The 16,121-nt window shown below is 42.4% G+C and overlaps 1 protein-coding gene across 5 annotated transcripts; it reads right to left on the bottom strand.

Annotated features, from left to right (window-relative positions):
• Positions 1–3,041: 3,041 nt before the first annotated feature.
• Positions 3,042–15,415, bottom strand: LOC111974051 (rho-related BTB domain-containing protein 2). 5 transcript variants are annotated; one of them, XM_024001560.1, is made up of 11 exons: positions 15,339–15,415; positions 14,410–14,716; positions 11,524–11,725; positions 11,083–11,186; positions 10,790–10,975; positions 9,601–10,544; positions 9,399–9,517; positions 9,004–9,154; positions 7,800–7,888; positions 7,507–7,612; positions 3,042–7,324 (listed from the first exon to the last, which is right to left on the bottom strand). In XM_024001560.1, the coding sequence occupies exons 2-11, from the start codon at positions 14,469–14,471 to the stop codon at positions 7,119–7,121; spliced, it is 2,169 nt and encodes a 722-aa protein (XP_023857328.1). In that variant the 5' UTR covers positions 14,472–14,716; positions 15,339–15,415; the 3' UTR covers positions 3,042–7,118. The 5 variants fall into 5 exon arrangements, with proteins under 5 accessions (XP_023857328.1, XP_070303121.1, XP_023857329.1 ...); XM_070447020.1 differs by lacking the exon at positions 15,339–15,415 and having other exon boundaries at positions 14,410–14,531; positions 14,628–15,314; XM_024001561.2 differs by lacking the exon at positions 15,339–15,415 and having other exon boundaries at positions 14,410–15,314.
• Between the last annotated feature and the right edge of the window lie 706 nt (positions 15,416–16,121).

Raw genomic sequence — 16,121 nt, 5'->3', positions numbered from 1 at the left:
AAACCTGCATATTTAGCTAAAATAAATCCAGGTTAGCAGGCAATATTAACCAGGTGAAATTGTGTCACTTCTCTTGCGTTCATTGCACGCAGAGTCAGAGTATATGCAACAGTTTGGGCCGCCTGGCTCATTGCGAACTAATTTGCCCGAATTTTACGTAATTATGACATAACATTGAAGGTTGTGCAATGTAACAGGAATATTTAAACTTATGGATGCCACCGTTAGATAAAATAAGTAACGGTTCCGTATTTCACTGAAAGAATAAACATTTTGTTTTCGAGATGATAGTTTCCGGATTCGACCATATTAATGACCTAAGGCTCGTATTTCTGTGTGTTATTCTGTTATAATTAAGTCTATGATTTGATAGAGCAGTCTGACTGAGCGATGGTAGGTACCAGCAGGCTCATAAGCATTCATTCAAACAGCCCTTTAGTGCGTTTTGCCAGCAGCTCTTCGCAATGCTTCAAGCATTGAGCTGTTTATGACTTCAAGCCTATCAACTCCCGAGATTAGGCTGGTGTAACCGATGTGAAATGGCTAGCTAGTTAGCGGGGTGCGTGCTAATAGCGTTTCAAACGTCACTCGCTCTGAGACTTGGAGTAGTTGTTCCCCTTGCTCTGCATGAGTAACGCTGCTTCGAGGTGTTCCTGGTTCGAGCCCAGGTAGCGGCGAGGGGAGGGATGGAAGCTATACTGTTACACTGGCAATACTAAAGTGCCTATAAGAACATCCAATAGTCAAAGGTATATGAAATACAAATCGTATAGAGAGATAGTCCTATAATTCCTATAATAAATACAACCTAAAACTTCTTACCTGGGAATATTGAAGACTCATGTTAAAAGGAACCACCAGCTTTCATATGTTCTCATGTTCTGAGCAAGGAACTTAAACGTTAGCTTTCTTACATGGCACATATTGCACTTTTACTCTCTTCTCCAACACTTTGTTTTTGCATTATTTAAACCAAATTGAACATGTTTCATAATTTATTTGAGGCTAAATTGATTTTGATGTATTATATTAAGTTAAAATAACTGTTAATTCAGTAATGTTGTAATTGTCATTATTACAAATATTTTTATTTTTTTTATTTTAAATCGGCCGATTAATCGGTATCGGCTTTTTTTGGTCCTCCAATAATCGGTATCGGCGTTGAAAAATCATAATCGGTCGACCTCTAGTGGACACCCCTTCAAATGAGTAGATTCGGCTATATTTCAGCCACACTCATTGCTGACAGGTGTTTAAAATTGAGCACACAGCCATGCAATCTTCATAGACAAACATTGGCAGTAGAATGGCCCGTACTAAAGAGCTCATTGACTTTCAACGTGGCACCCTCATAGGATGCCACCTTTCCAACAAGTCAGGTCATCTAATTTCTGCCCTGCTAGAGCTGCCTCGGTCAACTGTAAGTGCTGTTATTGTGAAGTGGAAATGCCTAGGAGCAACAACGGCTCAGCCGTGAAGTGGTAGGCCACACAAGCTCATTGAATGGGACCGGCAAGTGCTGAAGCGATACCGCGTAAAAATGGTCTTTCCTCAGTTGCAATACTCACTACCAAGTTCCAAACTGCCTCTGGAAGCAACGTCAGCACAAGAACTGTTCGTCGGGAGATTCATGACAGGTTTCCATGGCCGAGTAGCAGCACACAAGCCTAAGATCAGCATGCGCAATGCCAAGCGTCGGCTGGAGTGGTGACAAGCTTGCCGCCATTGGACTCTGGAGCAGGGGGAAACGCGTTCTCTAGAGTGATGAATCCCGCTTTACCATCTGGCAGTCCAACGGACAAATCTGTGTTTGGCAGATGCCAGGAGAACGCTACCTTCCCCAATGCGTAGTGCCAACTGTAAAGTTTGGTGGAGGAGGAATAATGGTCTGGGGCTGTTTTTCATGGTTCGGGCTAGGCCCCTTAGTTCCAGTGAAGGAAAATCTTAACGCTACAGCATACAATGACATTCTAGACGATTCTGTGCTTTCAACTTTGTGGCAACAGTTTGGGGAAGGCCCTTTCCTGATTCAGCATGACAATTCCCCCGTGCACAAAGCGAGGTCCATACAGAGAATGGTTTGTCGAGATCGGTGTGGAAGAACTTGACTGGCCTGCACAGAGCCATGACCTCAACCCCATCGAACACCTTTGGGATGAATTGGAACGGCGACTGTGAGACAGGCCTAATCACCCAACATCAGTTCCCGACCTCACTTATGCTCTTGTGGCTGAATGGAAGCAAGACCCCGCAGCAATGTTCCAACATCTAGTGGAAAGCCTTCCCAGAAGAGTGGAGGCTGTTATAGCAGCAAAGGGGGGACCAACTCCACTTTAATGCCCATGATTTTGGAATGAGATGTTCGACGAGCAGGAAAAGCTGTTCGGCTCAGCCGAAGATAATTTATTATATTGCTCAGCTTAGTTGCGACTGTCGAAGAGGAAGAACTTTGCAGGTGTTTCTGATGAAGAAACAATGCCATTCAAATAAAACCCAGCCCTGAAAAGTATTAGCAGGTCATATCATAGAGGAAACACACGGCATTGGCACAGAAAATTTCCCAAGTTACCACTTCGGATTTCCAACTTCAACCCCAAATATATCAATCTTTGACTAAAACTATGACTTATTGACTTAAATCCTTTTGCAAAATCGTGGGTAAGCTATGGGCATCGTCTTTCAGCTGAAAGAAAGTTAATTTCCGCTCGTGGGAGTTTAAAACTGCAAAATGATTAGAATTGCATTCAATTAGTAATAACATTTCAGAAATTTCCCTCCGCCCCATGACAAAATGTGTAGAATTGCAGAAGATTAACTTTAAAAACGTACATTTTTCTATCTGCTGTCATGACAGGGGCCATTAAAATATTTTGCAGCGAGGTGGGGCGCCCCCGAACCAAATCTGGCTTAAGTCCCCCAGAAATGCTAGAACCGGCCCTGCCTAGATGACTGGAGAAGTCAGATCATTACGGTAATCAACACCCTGTTTGGTGATTGGACCACTTTCTATAGGATCTGAGTCATACACAAAGACATCTGTGTGCAGGCTGCTACTTTATATTTATTACATAAACACTATTTACACATTTCAAGAACACATGCTACAGAACTCAAGATCTACAGCTCCTAACAAACAATACAAACATCTGTAACTCTCCATAACAACAAAAATAAATACCTGTTGACGAGCAAAAATGTCAGACCAGGCTATAAACACTGAGAAAAGATTCAAGTTTTGAATTCAACCATTTCAATACAAGTCTTGTTTATAACTATGCAACTGATTGTGCAGCAGATTGGTGTCCTGGTACTGCTACAAGCTCCCTTTGGTTTGTGCTTCTCTGCAGCAGTGATATAGCACCTAAACACATGGAAAAGGGCTTTAAAAGTTCTGAGTTATAACTTTATTTTTATCTAGTCATAATATATTTGCAATTAACACCTGAAGTTGCCTACTCGTCTAAGAATATGAGCTGTGTACATGTCATACCTCCTTATACAATTCGATGAAAATCAAAGCTAAGGCTCTCAGTCTACATAATGCAATGTGCATTTATGGTTTAAACAACACTGGTATGCCTATGTCCTGCATAGTGTACGTGAAATATTGAAATATGTACAGCTAAAAGCTTGTTTTATTTTCTCGGGCACATTATAACAGGCAGTTGTAAAACAATTGGCCATTATCTATGTTTTTGATTTATAATCCAACTTCTAATTCCCACACCAAGTCAATGCCATCCATTGTAATGATAATACTGATATTTCTCCATAGTGAAGTTAATGATCAGAAAACAAATTAGAATTGGTATTCTCTGCATTAATTTGATGGGGATGTGCTGACTTTTGTAATTGATTAATGTGTTTTCTAGAGCGGGCTTGTCATCGTGTTAGTCTATTGGTGTGGTGAAAAGTGGTTTACTACTAAACATTCCGATCAGAGAATGAAAATATTAAATCAAAACATTGTCTAAATTAACAAAAGCACAGGCTCACAATGCTTTCAAGTGTACACACATTAATGCCACACTCAGATATGTACACTTACACATAAACAAAGCCTTCAGTACCATGGTGCATTGACACATCTTTAGTACACACAAACTAGTGACCACAGTAACAATATCTACATTCAATGTCTCTCACACACTATACATTAAGGCATGAGGTGTCTTCTTGGATGCAGTGCATTAGCAGAAGAGGGTTAATTGAGATATCAACTCAAATGTATTTCAACCACAGCATGTAAATGCGGATTGTCAAGTGGAATGGAAAAAAATGAAAAAAAGGAACAAAGGCCTGATTCAAAACATACATCTTCTAAGGGTAAATTTGTTAAAATATATGATTAATACAATATTTCAAAGTGAGACAGTGGTTCATTGATGCATTTACCAATTTGACAAAACACAACAAAACCATTTTACAGACCAACAATTCCAAAACAAGGAATAATTTCACTACTTGGTAAAAACAGAACATTGACGACTAAACAAGCCTACATACTCGGATGTCCAGTGCAATACAGAATGATCCAAGTGATTATGAGTTGGGATGGTATGCCAAGTGATTAATCCTTTTACAAGATACACATGTCAAACCTGCCTTTTTCAATTAGATTATAGCAACAAATCACATATGAACTTGATCTAAAAATGTAAAGCTACTGCCTTGTGCTCCTGCACTGCCATAATCTATACCTTAAATTACAGATGACACATCTATATGAGCCTTGTACATGCAGTCTATTTGTATAATTGAGCATTTAAACAACATTCTGAGATATCATGTTAGATTTGTAAGTGGATTCATGGCATTTAAATGACTGTAAAGCTCGTTTTAGTGATGTCATAAGGGATGTAGGCTATATTTTCTAAGTGCATGAAGGAGAACAATATCCTACAAGTAACTTACATTATCTTACAAAAAGCTATGTCTACAATCTATTATTTTATATATATATATATATATATATCTTTTTACAAGCAAATTCTTGACAATAATGTTTATTGGCTGGGAGGGTGCTCTGTGTCATATTTTCCTTCTCAAGCCATAGAGCCACTTCTTTTGATCTGAAAGCAGTTTGCCTGCATACCATACATGTAACCGGAGGTCAGCACAAGCACTGGAGAAATCTGAAAAAACTATCCATAAAACAAACAAAATCTAGTAGACTATCACACCTTACAATAAGTTGCCCAAATAGCGCAAAACAACATGGATTTTCAATTTCCTTGATAAGTTAGCAGCATTCATAATTATGTGTGTGAAACAAGTCAAGTTTTGTTATTATTTCTGGTCACCACCGGCATTCCATAGTAATTCCAGGGCACTGCAATGGAGACAACTTCATGTAAAGTGTTGCTAGAAATCAGTAATCCACTTTTGATATACACCTGCTGTAAATACTCACAATAATAAATGAGCACCATGCTTATAAATCAAAACAATACTGTGGGTTGTCGTTGGTGAAATGACAACAGGGATATAAACATCCTCTTCAGATATCTCTTCAGCGTACACTGAGGATTTAAATTCATCTTCCTATCAACTTGTCTTGTAGTGCTGTTATTTTTCTCATCCTATGATCATCTCTCCAAGCCCATTTAGACTGTTTGAAGCTTGTCAGACACATGTGTGTCCAGTACTGTAATGGCCTCGGTGCTCTTCTCATCAGAATGCTGATATATACAGGTGGTGCTCTCACCTCTCTTGAGAAGAGTCCAGTAGCAGGGTGTGACGAGGAATTTATACCCAGACACGAGACAGTCTCCTGTATGTGTACGTCTGAAATAACCAATGACATGCAATCACAGGGATACCCTATAAGCATAATGTCAAACTTCTAAAAGGCAAGGTCACTGCCATTACAGACAGACAAGCCTAAGACACCACCGTCCAAGAGGGGAACTGCTGTACATGTGGATTCTCCAAGTCCAAGAGTTGGCCTATTGGTTTCTGAAATGCACCAGATCCATTGCTATAATGTAGAATGTTCCGGTTGATAGTGGCATTCACCATAAAGCTGTGGGGTCCAAGATACGGGGATAAATATATCAGACTGTCCTGATAAGGTACAATTGACGATTTTAAGGAAAAGGAAACTTGGTAGTGCAAAGCTATTCCATTGTTGCAACACATAGTGGTGAGCTTTGTTTGTGTTTGTTGGCGTTTCAAAAGCAAATGCTGAACAATACTCTGTGATTCAGGTTCTCTTGCATCTTGTCAAAAGACAAATGTGGCCGTGTAAAAGAAAGCCCTTTTCTGACATGTAGCCACACGTCACAACACAGGGGTCGTGTATACACTCACATCAATGTCAGCTGTGCAAGTTGTACAGAAAAATGCAATATACAATAACTGTACAAAAGAGGACAGGAGTCAAATCTCCGCTGTTTTCATTTAAGTCGTAATTCGGGACAGACTTAGTGGTTCCCAGTAGTCAGATGATCTAAGGGGATGTCCTATATGACTTGAATAGATTCATCTTAATGCAGACCTAATGCATTTTGTTGATATTTCTGGTTGAGTGATTATAATTGTACTGTARACATCCTGGTTTGGTAGATTGTGCAAACACTTAAGGGCAAGAAAGTGTTATCACTGAGATATGATTTCTGTGTTACTTTGCTGGTCATTGGTCTTTGCTATGCCTGTTGCAGCTGATAAGCACTTGGTTGTCAATTCAAGTCAGTCAATGGTTATCATGAGCTTAGGATCACAGTTTGAAGCAAAGCCCCTTCATAACTTGCTCAGTTCTCCCCCTGGTGGTGTATGCAGGAATATCAACAACATATTGAGCAGTCACCAGCACCATCTACCTTGCCTTGTTCATAAGGTTTAAGTCACTGATCTTTAAGGTTTAAGCTTCATTGTCTTTGCATGGATATGCTAACACAAAAAGAAAGACACTAATTTCGTTCATTATCGGATTTAGCTGACCCTGCAAACCTGGGGGAGTGTAGCTTGGCTGCAGATGCAAAACAGAAATGAGGGAGGGAGAGGTGAGGGCCTGAATGAGTGGGCCTAGTGTCTGGCCAACAGTGCTGATTCTCCACTTTCCCAAGTCATCTCTACAGATCCCCCCCAGAGGGCCTTGCCTGTAACCCGAGTGCCAATCAGACGACAGCATTGGAACCAGAAGAGGCGGAGTTGGCAGAGGGAGAAGAGGGAAAGTTCCAGAAGAGCCACTTGCGTTTACACTGTCTCCTCTGGTACAGGTAGTCCTCCTTGTCCCGCTCCTTCCTTGCTCTCTGGTAGTGGTCATCCTCCTTCAGGAACCACACTGGTGGCCAGCGGTGCTTCTCAAAGTAGTCCTGGTTGTCTGCAAGAGGCATGGCTCAACAGCTTAAGCAACATCAAATGCAGACAGATGTGCAGACACAAATGCTTCATATAATGATAACTTCTCTATAAACCCTGCATTGATGTAAAGGGGAGATTCAAATGACAGTCGTAGTTTCACGCACATACAGGCCTCTTTAGTTAGTATTTCACTTGCATTACCTGTAGACGTGGCCTTCATGTCTCGAGGAAACTTGCGGCACACACTATTATAGTTGGTGCAGATGTGGTGAAGGCACCAGCCAGTTAGCTGTTGGGCACAATGGAACTGCCAGAGAGACACACGATATTATAGAAGACCTTATTCCACACGTGCTAACTTTTTACARTTAAAAGTGTAACACTTGTTAAAGAAATTAGCATTAGAAATAGAAACACTTGTGAGATTGGAGAAAAACAGTATAAAGAATAAATACACTCATGGAATTGGAATAGGAACAAGGCCTCCATCTTACCTGAGCCATCTCCAGGTATAACAGCACATCTCCGTCAATATCAGCCCCCATCATAGCAGCCTCCATCAGCACTGTCACTGTGTAGAGTTCTGAAACAGAGGCATAACGTGCAGGGTATCCCAAGAACAACAGAATAATAATAATAATTTGCAGTAATTATGATAATTGTATTGTCAGGTTTTCTGATGATACCGCCATTCTTGGTCTGATGTATAAACATGCTGATACTACTGTGTACAGGTCAGAAATTCAAAGGTTTGTCAAGTGGTGTGATGAGCACCATCTCATCCTTAATGTAAAGAAAACAGAGAAGATAGTGTTTGACRCCAAATCTGTTGGTGACCATGTGRCTGTGGTTGTCCACAATGCCAACATAGCACAGGTTAGTTTGTACAGGTACCTGGGTGTATATATGGACAATGTGCTGAGCTGGAAGGTCCAAGTAAAGAGTGTCTGCTCCAGAGTCCAACAACACCTCTACTTCCTATGGCTTTTTGGAGTTGGACAGAAAATAATTATCCTGATCTACCATGCGGTCATAGAGATATTCAACTGAAATCTCAAATTGCCCACCTGATACAAACTGCCATGAAGGTCATGGGTGTGAGGTAGCATCATTTCTGATCCCTCCCATGTACTTCACTCTGAGTATCAACTCCTCCCCTCAGGCAGACGCTATAGGGTCCCTACTTGTAAGCTGAACAGATACTGTATAAGCACTCCTTCATTCCTATGTCCATCAAATACCGAAACAGCAATACTGTAAGTCAACCTGAGCTATGTTAGTACACCACTGACAGAATATAAGGGAATGTGCAACGTATTATGTATTTGGCTATATGAGAAGTGTACAAAATGTATAATAAGAGTAATATGTAGTGTATATATTATGTTGAGTGTGTAATGTACAGAGGCTATTTTGTTTACAGCAGTAATGTGTCTAAGACAATTTTTCCTTCTGGGACATTGAAGATCATCCTATCCTATAAAACCCAGTCTGTCACTGTGCACATTGCCAAATCTAACTTGCAACAGAATTATTCAAGTAACAGAAACAACTCTCTCAACACACATATTAGCGTAATAGACACTATGAAGAGAAGGAAAAAGAGAGGGAAGTGTGTGTTAAACTATAAGTGTGCATGTCTAGTGTTGCACAGATGTGGCTTTGTGTATGAGGGTGTGCTCAAAAACAAGTAGATACCCGTTAGTGCAACTAGGTGTGGGAGGCAAAGACGGTTGGCAAGAACAATGAGCTCCATGGCATCCAGGTCAGTGCGGGAACAGAAGCGCCCAGTGTACAGGTACTCCAGCACAGCCCTCATACAGCTGCGAGTCGTGTTAGGAAACAGCACCTGAGACAAAAGGCACAGATCGACATCATTCTTCCCGTTCCTATTCACTAGTGTATTCTACTGTGATCTTGTGTGTTTGGTTATTTAGGTTGGTTATTTAGGCTGGTTATTCAGGCTGGTTATTCAGGCTGGTTATTCAGGCTGGTTATTCAGGTGACTTGCAGAAGGTCTTGTTATTGTGCACAAAAATGTAATATAGTGGCGCACACTAACTCCAGTGAGAGGGTGTAAAGAATTGACTTACTTCTTTGGTGCAGCTCTCCACAAAGGGCCCCCCAAACATAGCTGCCATCCAGTCACAGCTGGAGATGAGCAGGGGCTTATGGGCCATGATCGTTCCATCATCCAGCTTGAACACTACATCTGGAACACAAAGAGAAATCATACAGCATCCAAGGAGAAACACAGAGTGRACAAAATCCCTCAGTATTATGATGTGCGCTCACCAGAAAAGGTGCCTTTGGCCAGGCACTCTTTGACTCTGTTGGTGCGCCGTACATGAAAGGCTTTGGTGATTTCCTGGTTCATGAAGGCCTCGTTGTTAAGGATATTGGCCACCATCATGCGCAGGTCAAAGACCTCCAGCAGCTCAGCAATGTGTGCGATGTGCATTAGCTCCTTCTCGTGCTCGTCCAGCTGACCAGTGTACAGGTAGCGCAGCACAGCGCGGAAGGGCCCCAGCTGCATGGACTGGTCCATGTGCACCACGGTCATAGGCCTGGGGCTGTAGGTCACTGGGTCATCCACCATCTCCTCCTGGATGCTGACAAAAGCCCTGCTCCAGGTAGACAGCAGTCTGCCCCTCCGGCCCCCTTCAGAGTCCCTCAGGGTGCCGTCACTGGTGCAGGCCCGCAGGTTGGCCCTGTCACCTTCGTCAGGGCTCTCACACACATCAAAGCTGGCAGCACGCATCAGCATCTCACGGCCAGACAGAGCGGTGGCGCGRGGGGGCCGCTCAGTCTCCTCAGACCGGGCGTCCAGGATGAAGAGGTCATAGAACTTGGAGGAGGACGTGGCCAAGTAGATCTTGTGGGCGAAGATTCTCTGCTTCTCCTGTATGACCAGGATGACATCGGAACACAGGGGGTCCTCTAGAAGACGGCCAGGATGTTCCTCAGTGGTGGTGGGGGGAGGTGGCACAGTGATGATGGGTGGTGGGGGTTTGGGAGGCAGGAAGGGGGCCTGGAGGAGGGACCGCTGCACATTGCGCAGGTGTGACTTCCAGAACTGCAGGTGGCGTCGTGAGATTAGGGCGGCCCGGATGGCGTTATCAAATACGTCCTTTACTCCAAACTGAGCCACAACGCTGGTCTCATAGTACGGCACTCCCAGCTCTTTGGCCACTTCACGGCCCCTCTCTGGAGGCAGAATCTCATTGTATTTAATGGGTCTGGAAGATATGACCATAAATGAGGCCAAAAAGAGGCCAAAGGTTAAGTGAGTTTACGGACTAAATTAACATGATTCAGAGCAGCATGAGGATAAATAACATTGTATATTGTTTACAAATCTTAGTACAAAGTGGTACCTACATTTCTAATGGTGACACAGTGAATCTATCAATCACAGGCTATCAACTTTAACTTGAGATGAAAAGCACTGCTTTAGATTGAAAGCACTGGACTTGTAGGGCACCTTGCTAGTGGCCGTCGTGCCCTGTTGACTGCCTCCAGGTCAGCGTAGCGCAGGTCCAGCTGGCAGCCTACCAGGATGACTGGAGCCCGGGGGCAGAAATGTTTGATCTCAGGGTACCACATGGTCTTCACATGGTACAAGGAGTTGGGGTTGGCGATGGAGAAACACAGAACCACCACATCCGACCTGCAATGACGAGTGGGGTTACGGAAGGGACAGACAGGAAAGGTCCACTTACTTTACTCTGCACCAGTACATGACTTGCATGAGTAAACAAGGTCAGTTGATCTCACCTTCCATACGCAAAGCGTCGGTCCTTGTGATGGTCCCCGAACGTGTCCCAGAGCCGCAGCGACACACTGACGTCATCCACCACATCCCTAGATCGCTCCAGAACCTGACCAGAGAGACATATCTATCACATGCATGGATATTACCAACAACTGCAGGGTGTGAAACTAACACCTGCCCACCAGCCTAATGTGCTAAGCCCAAGATATCTTGGGTGTCTTGCAGGTTTGTTAATGTGSAACAACGGTTTACCCAACTGTAGCACTTAAAACAGAGGATTTCAGTATTGTTTTCCTTCACCGTCAAGTTGCTGGTGGACCAAACAGTTCATTTCAAACCCCATGCAGTCCATTACCTAAAACGTAGCCACAATASAGAAAACAGACAAACAGATAAAGCTTTTCATTAATTAACCATCAAAACCAGAGAACTCCACCACTCACCTCCTGGCAAACTCTGTACTGGTCTATGGCCCAGACAGTGGGTACATGTGTAGCAAGCAATTGGTACTGAGTGAGTGTGGCATTACAGGCCCGGGCACAGATAAGGCGGGTCTTCCCAACAGCGTTGTCCCCTACCACCACACACTTGATAGTCTCAACATTTGGCCTCTCATAGTCCATGTCAGAATCCATCAACTGGGGCCTGTCAGMGCAGAGGAAAGCAGAGTTTGATAKAATTCCAAAGGGATAATCAACTGGAGATATCAAATATCACAGAGGTACTGAGGAGCTTGTTAAAAACATTGCACCTCATCACGACCCCTCTGAACCCATCAGGTATCAATACTGCAATCAAATAACATTTTATTTGTCACATACTTCGTAAACAACAGGTGTAGACTAACAGTGAAATGCTTACTTACGGGCCCTTCCCAACAATGCAGAGAAAGAAAATTGAGAAATAACAGAACACGTAATAAAACACATAATACACAATGATACACAGGGAACCAGTAACGAGTCGATGTGCAGGGGTACGAGGTAATTGAGGTAGATATGTACATATAACTAGGAATATAGTCACAGATAATAAACAGTAGCAGCAGCATATGTYATGAGACAAAAAAGTTAGTGCAAATACTATTTAGCAGTCTATTTAGCAGTCTTATTGCTTGGGGCTAGAAGATGTTCAATGTCCTGTTGGTTCTAGACTTGTTGTATCAGTACCGCTCGCCATTCGGTAGCAGAGAAAACAGTCTATGACTTGGGTGGCTGTAGTCTTTGAACATTTTTATGGCCTGACACCGTCTGGTATAGAGGTCCTGGATGGCTGGGAGCTCGGCCCCAGTGATGTGGCTGCCTGGCTGAGTGRCTGTGCCAATTCAGAAGGTCCCTGKCGTTCCTTACTCTTTCATTTCAAGAGACACGKTGGGGATTTCAGAGTTCTGGAAGTGAAGTAGGATGTGTTCCTAAAAATAAGCAGACTCTGCTAAATTAATTTGTCTAGCATCTGGGTTATACTCAGGCAGTATCTGTGTCTTGTCATTTTGTGTTTCCCTGTGTTTTATGCAGACTTACATACTAAGTTATACTGAAAGGAGAGGACATTCCATTTCCCAGAACAATGTGTTATAGGATCACAATCTCTCTCCAAAATAAGCCACTTTCAACATAACAAAATATAATATGATTCACATTGTTACCCCATGAGATACATCTTTGATCAAATTAAACAGACCACYGTGCCATTATGCAAMYATGCAGKTYAAATCACAGTTCTGTATAAAGCACTTGCAACCAAAACAAATATTTCAATAAATTCAGCCATGGCCTTACCAACAGGCCTGGCAATGTCAAGCAAGAGCCTTCTTTTGGACAAAAATACTCACACTGACATCTGTCTCTTGATGAATTTATACATTCAATCATCTAAGCATTATTTGATAAAGAYCCCCTCCTTGGCAGTGTCTTAGGAAGCCCCCCCCCCCCCAACAAAAATCTAACCGTAGATCAGTCTAGGATCCAAGAAAATTGTSGTTAACATAATTAGTTCAGACAGACAGACCCTCTATCCACGTCTAGAAAAATAGTGTTTGCTGATCTCGTTATCCAGTTTCCAAGGGAACCAGATTTGCTTCTGTGTGATACCCTACCCTACGGTAACAGGGGTATGGCAACTGAATGACCTTTACAAAGTAGACTGACAGCCACGCGCAAAAACGTAAACAATGTGGCCAGACATGAGCCAGACTGGACCACGAGGGGAAAAATGTAATAACATATCAAGCCAGCTACTACACCGCCGTAGCTTAATTCGTTAATAAAATGTCCATTCAAAATACCTAGACAACCTCCGCAACTATGAGTTGCAACAATGTCACCGTCTTTGACAATGAGGGCGCGAAACATGATGAAGTTGTGTTTCGACGAAATTCGAGTGTCCACTCTGCATGGCTGTACCGTTGTCTGGTTATGCTTGGTCTTTGTGGGTTCCAATATAGGGCTATTAGATCCTSGCACAATGTAGTTAGTAGGCTATCTGCAGCACGCCAATTCATATAAAATAGCTTCAATATTATGTTCCTGAATGGAAGAAGGCTGCGAACTTCGACGGCGGCAAAGCTGAATTCTGGGGTGGATTGCCAACCTACTCCTCAATGCAATTTTCTCTCGTTGGTAATGTTGGCTATTTGGCAACAGTCTGCGCTTAACAAATAGCCACGTCATCAATCATAATTTAGCAAGAACTCAACCGAGGTACTTTAGCTGCAGTTCAGACCTCTGTCTAATGCCGGGGTGATGCAACCAAATACTGTCTGTCATAGAATAGCCTATACAACAACAAGTCTAGCACTATCTTGTGTGCAAAGAAGAATTCCATAATTATTTCGTTATATTATGGACGTATAGATTCTCATGAGCCTATGGCCCCTTTGAGTTAGGCAGCCTTAGATTCAAACTAGACTGATATAACTAGTACGTTTGATATATCATAGCCTAAAAAAACTCATTATTTCAGAGGATTCCATTAATTAGATAACTTAGCCATACAGACCATATGATAGCCTCTTTACAGACCATATGATAGCCTCTTTATAATATAACTATACTATACTATATATACCGCTCCAAGAACTGACCATACGTGCATGTCAGCAAATTATAAAGGGTTTAGCTAATAACATTCACCCAAGCTTGCTACAAAAGCTATTTCCATCAAGCCGAGTCACTGGTCATTCAGCGCCACCGTTACGTAACACCCAGAGGTTCCTTCCTTGTGCCATTTTGTGTTATTGAGGTGCATGCCAAAATGTTAGATTAGTATAGGCTATTATAYGTTACTAACCCAAAGGCCTATCCCGTTGCGCATTTGGCCAAAATCCTTACCTCAACATAAGGAAATGGTGCATCGGATTGACCAATGTTTGAGACTGAGAAGAGGGCTCCATCGGATGCGGCTAGCACCCTACCGTAGCCTGGGTTGAACGTCATTTTCGCAGCAAGGATAACTATAGGGAATTAAATATATGGGATTAAATAGCGGCCACGCCGCTAAAGTCACCAAAAAAAGTATACTTGGTAAAAAATAATAAGGATATCATCACCGTATGCCTGAGGACACTGGTGGTCTACATGAGTCCGTCTTCACCGTCAACCGCAGGCCACGCCGCGTCAAAGAACCAGCTCCAGTCACCTACGTAATTTATTATAGAGGCACGCGCACCAATAAAACCCCCATTCATTACAAAACAGCGTTCCACTGCAAATCTCCCGCAAATCCCATTCAATCCAAACGTAGGCTATTTAGCTGCTGTATCTTCTGATTCAGATTCTACTGTAAAGACTTTTAGTCTCAGCTCGGCTACTGTACAGATCATTATTACGGTTAATGTCTAAACTCCAAATATTATGTCTGAGATAAGCAATAAACMATATATATCTCTTAAAATCGTAGGCTATTGCAAACATAATGGGATGTGATCTGAGTGGACTTTAAAGTTGCCATGACTGCCATGATGTGGCACTGTGAGTCAATATGGTCCTGAAATTGTAATAAGATTTTATGATCATTCAATGGGGTTGTTTTTTTTCCTCTCGAGTATTCTGTTCACAAAACATAAAACCTTCCAAAAATAAATAAAATATTTGCATGACTATAGGTCAATTTAACCATGTCTCATGAATTGATCTCATTTGGCAAGTTCTAACCTAACTCAAAGCATAGCATGTATAAACAAGATTGTATACACTTTAAAACATTTTAAACACCCACAGGCATCATAAATACTGTTTGAAAATTATTTTAAGCTCCTTACCTTTTCTCTTGTGGACTGGCCAAACACTGCACCTTAGTTTGTTTAAGAAAGAATGGTCACTCATCCTTCCACTTTCAATATTGCACCCCCCCCAAACCACCCCCCCCCCCCCCCCCCCCCCTCCCCCCCCCTTTCCTTTTTTTGTCTGCCTCTCTCTCTCTCTCTCTCTCTCTCTGAGGCATGATGTCACCCCCTCCCTTTCCTTTTTTGCCTCCCTCCCTCACTCTCTCTCACACACACACACACACACACACACACACACACACACACACACACACACACACACACACACCACCACACACACAACACACACACACACACACACACACACACACACACACACACACACACACACACACACACACACACACACACACACACACACACACACACACACACACACACCACACAACACCAAAGTCTCACTATGTTTTGGTATATTTTAACTTTGTTGAGAGAACAGGAAGATTAAATTACATTTGACCTTTAGAGTTGAAAGTTTCTATGAACTTACTCAGAGCAGTAATTTTCCACATTGTTAAATGTCCTTGTGTGGAAAGAAAATCCAGAGTAGGCCTACTGGATACACCAAAATGGTATAATTGTGTAATGACAGTTAGTAATGTATTTTCTATAGATTGAAAAAATTGTCCTGACACAATGTTTTTAGATAACAATAATGTGCCAGAGGCTGCATCGCACCCATATCGGTACACACTCTCATCTTACAGTAAACAGCTATTGTTAACAGTAACCCCCTTTGGGAAGGACTAATTAGTTATT

Source organism: Salvelinus sp. IW2-2015, linkage group LG15, assembly GCF_002910315.2.
Source record: "Salvelinus sp. IW2-2015 linkage group LG15, ASM291031v2, whole genome shotgun sequence".
NCBI lineage: Eukaryota > Metazoa > Chordata > Actinopteri > Salmoniformes > Salmonidae > Salvelinus > Salvelinus sp. IW2-2015.
Note: the sequence above shows the minus strand (reverse complement) of the source record. Positions and strands in the feature narration are given on the sequence as shown.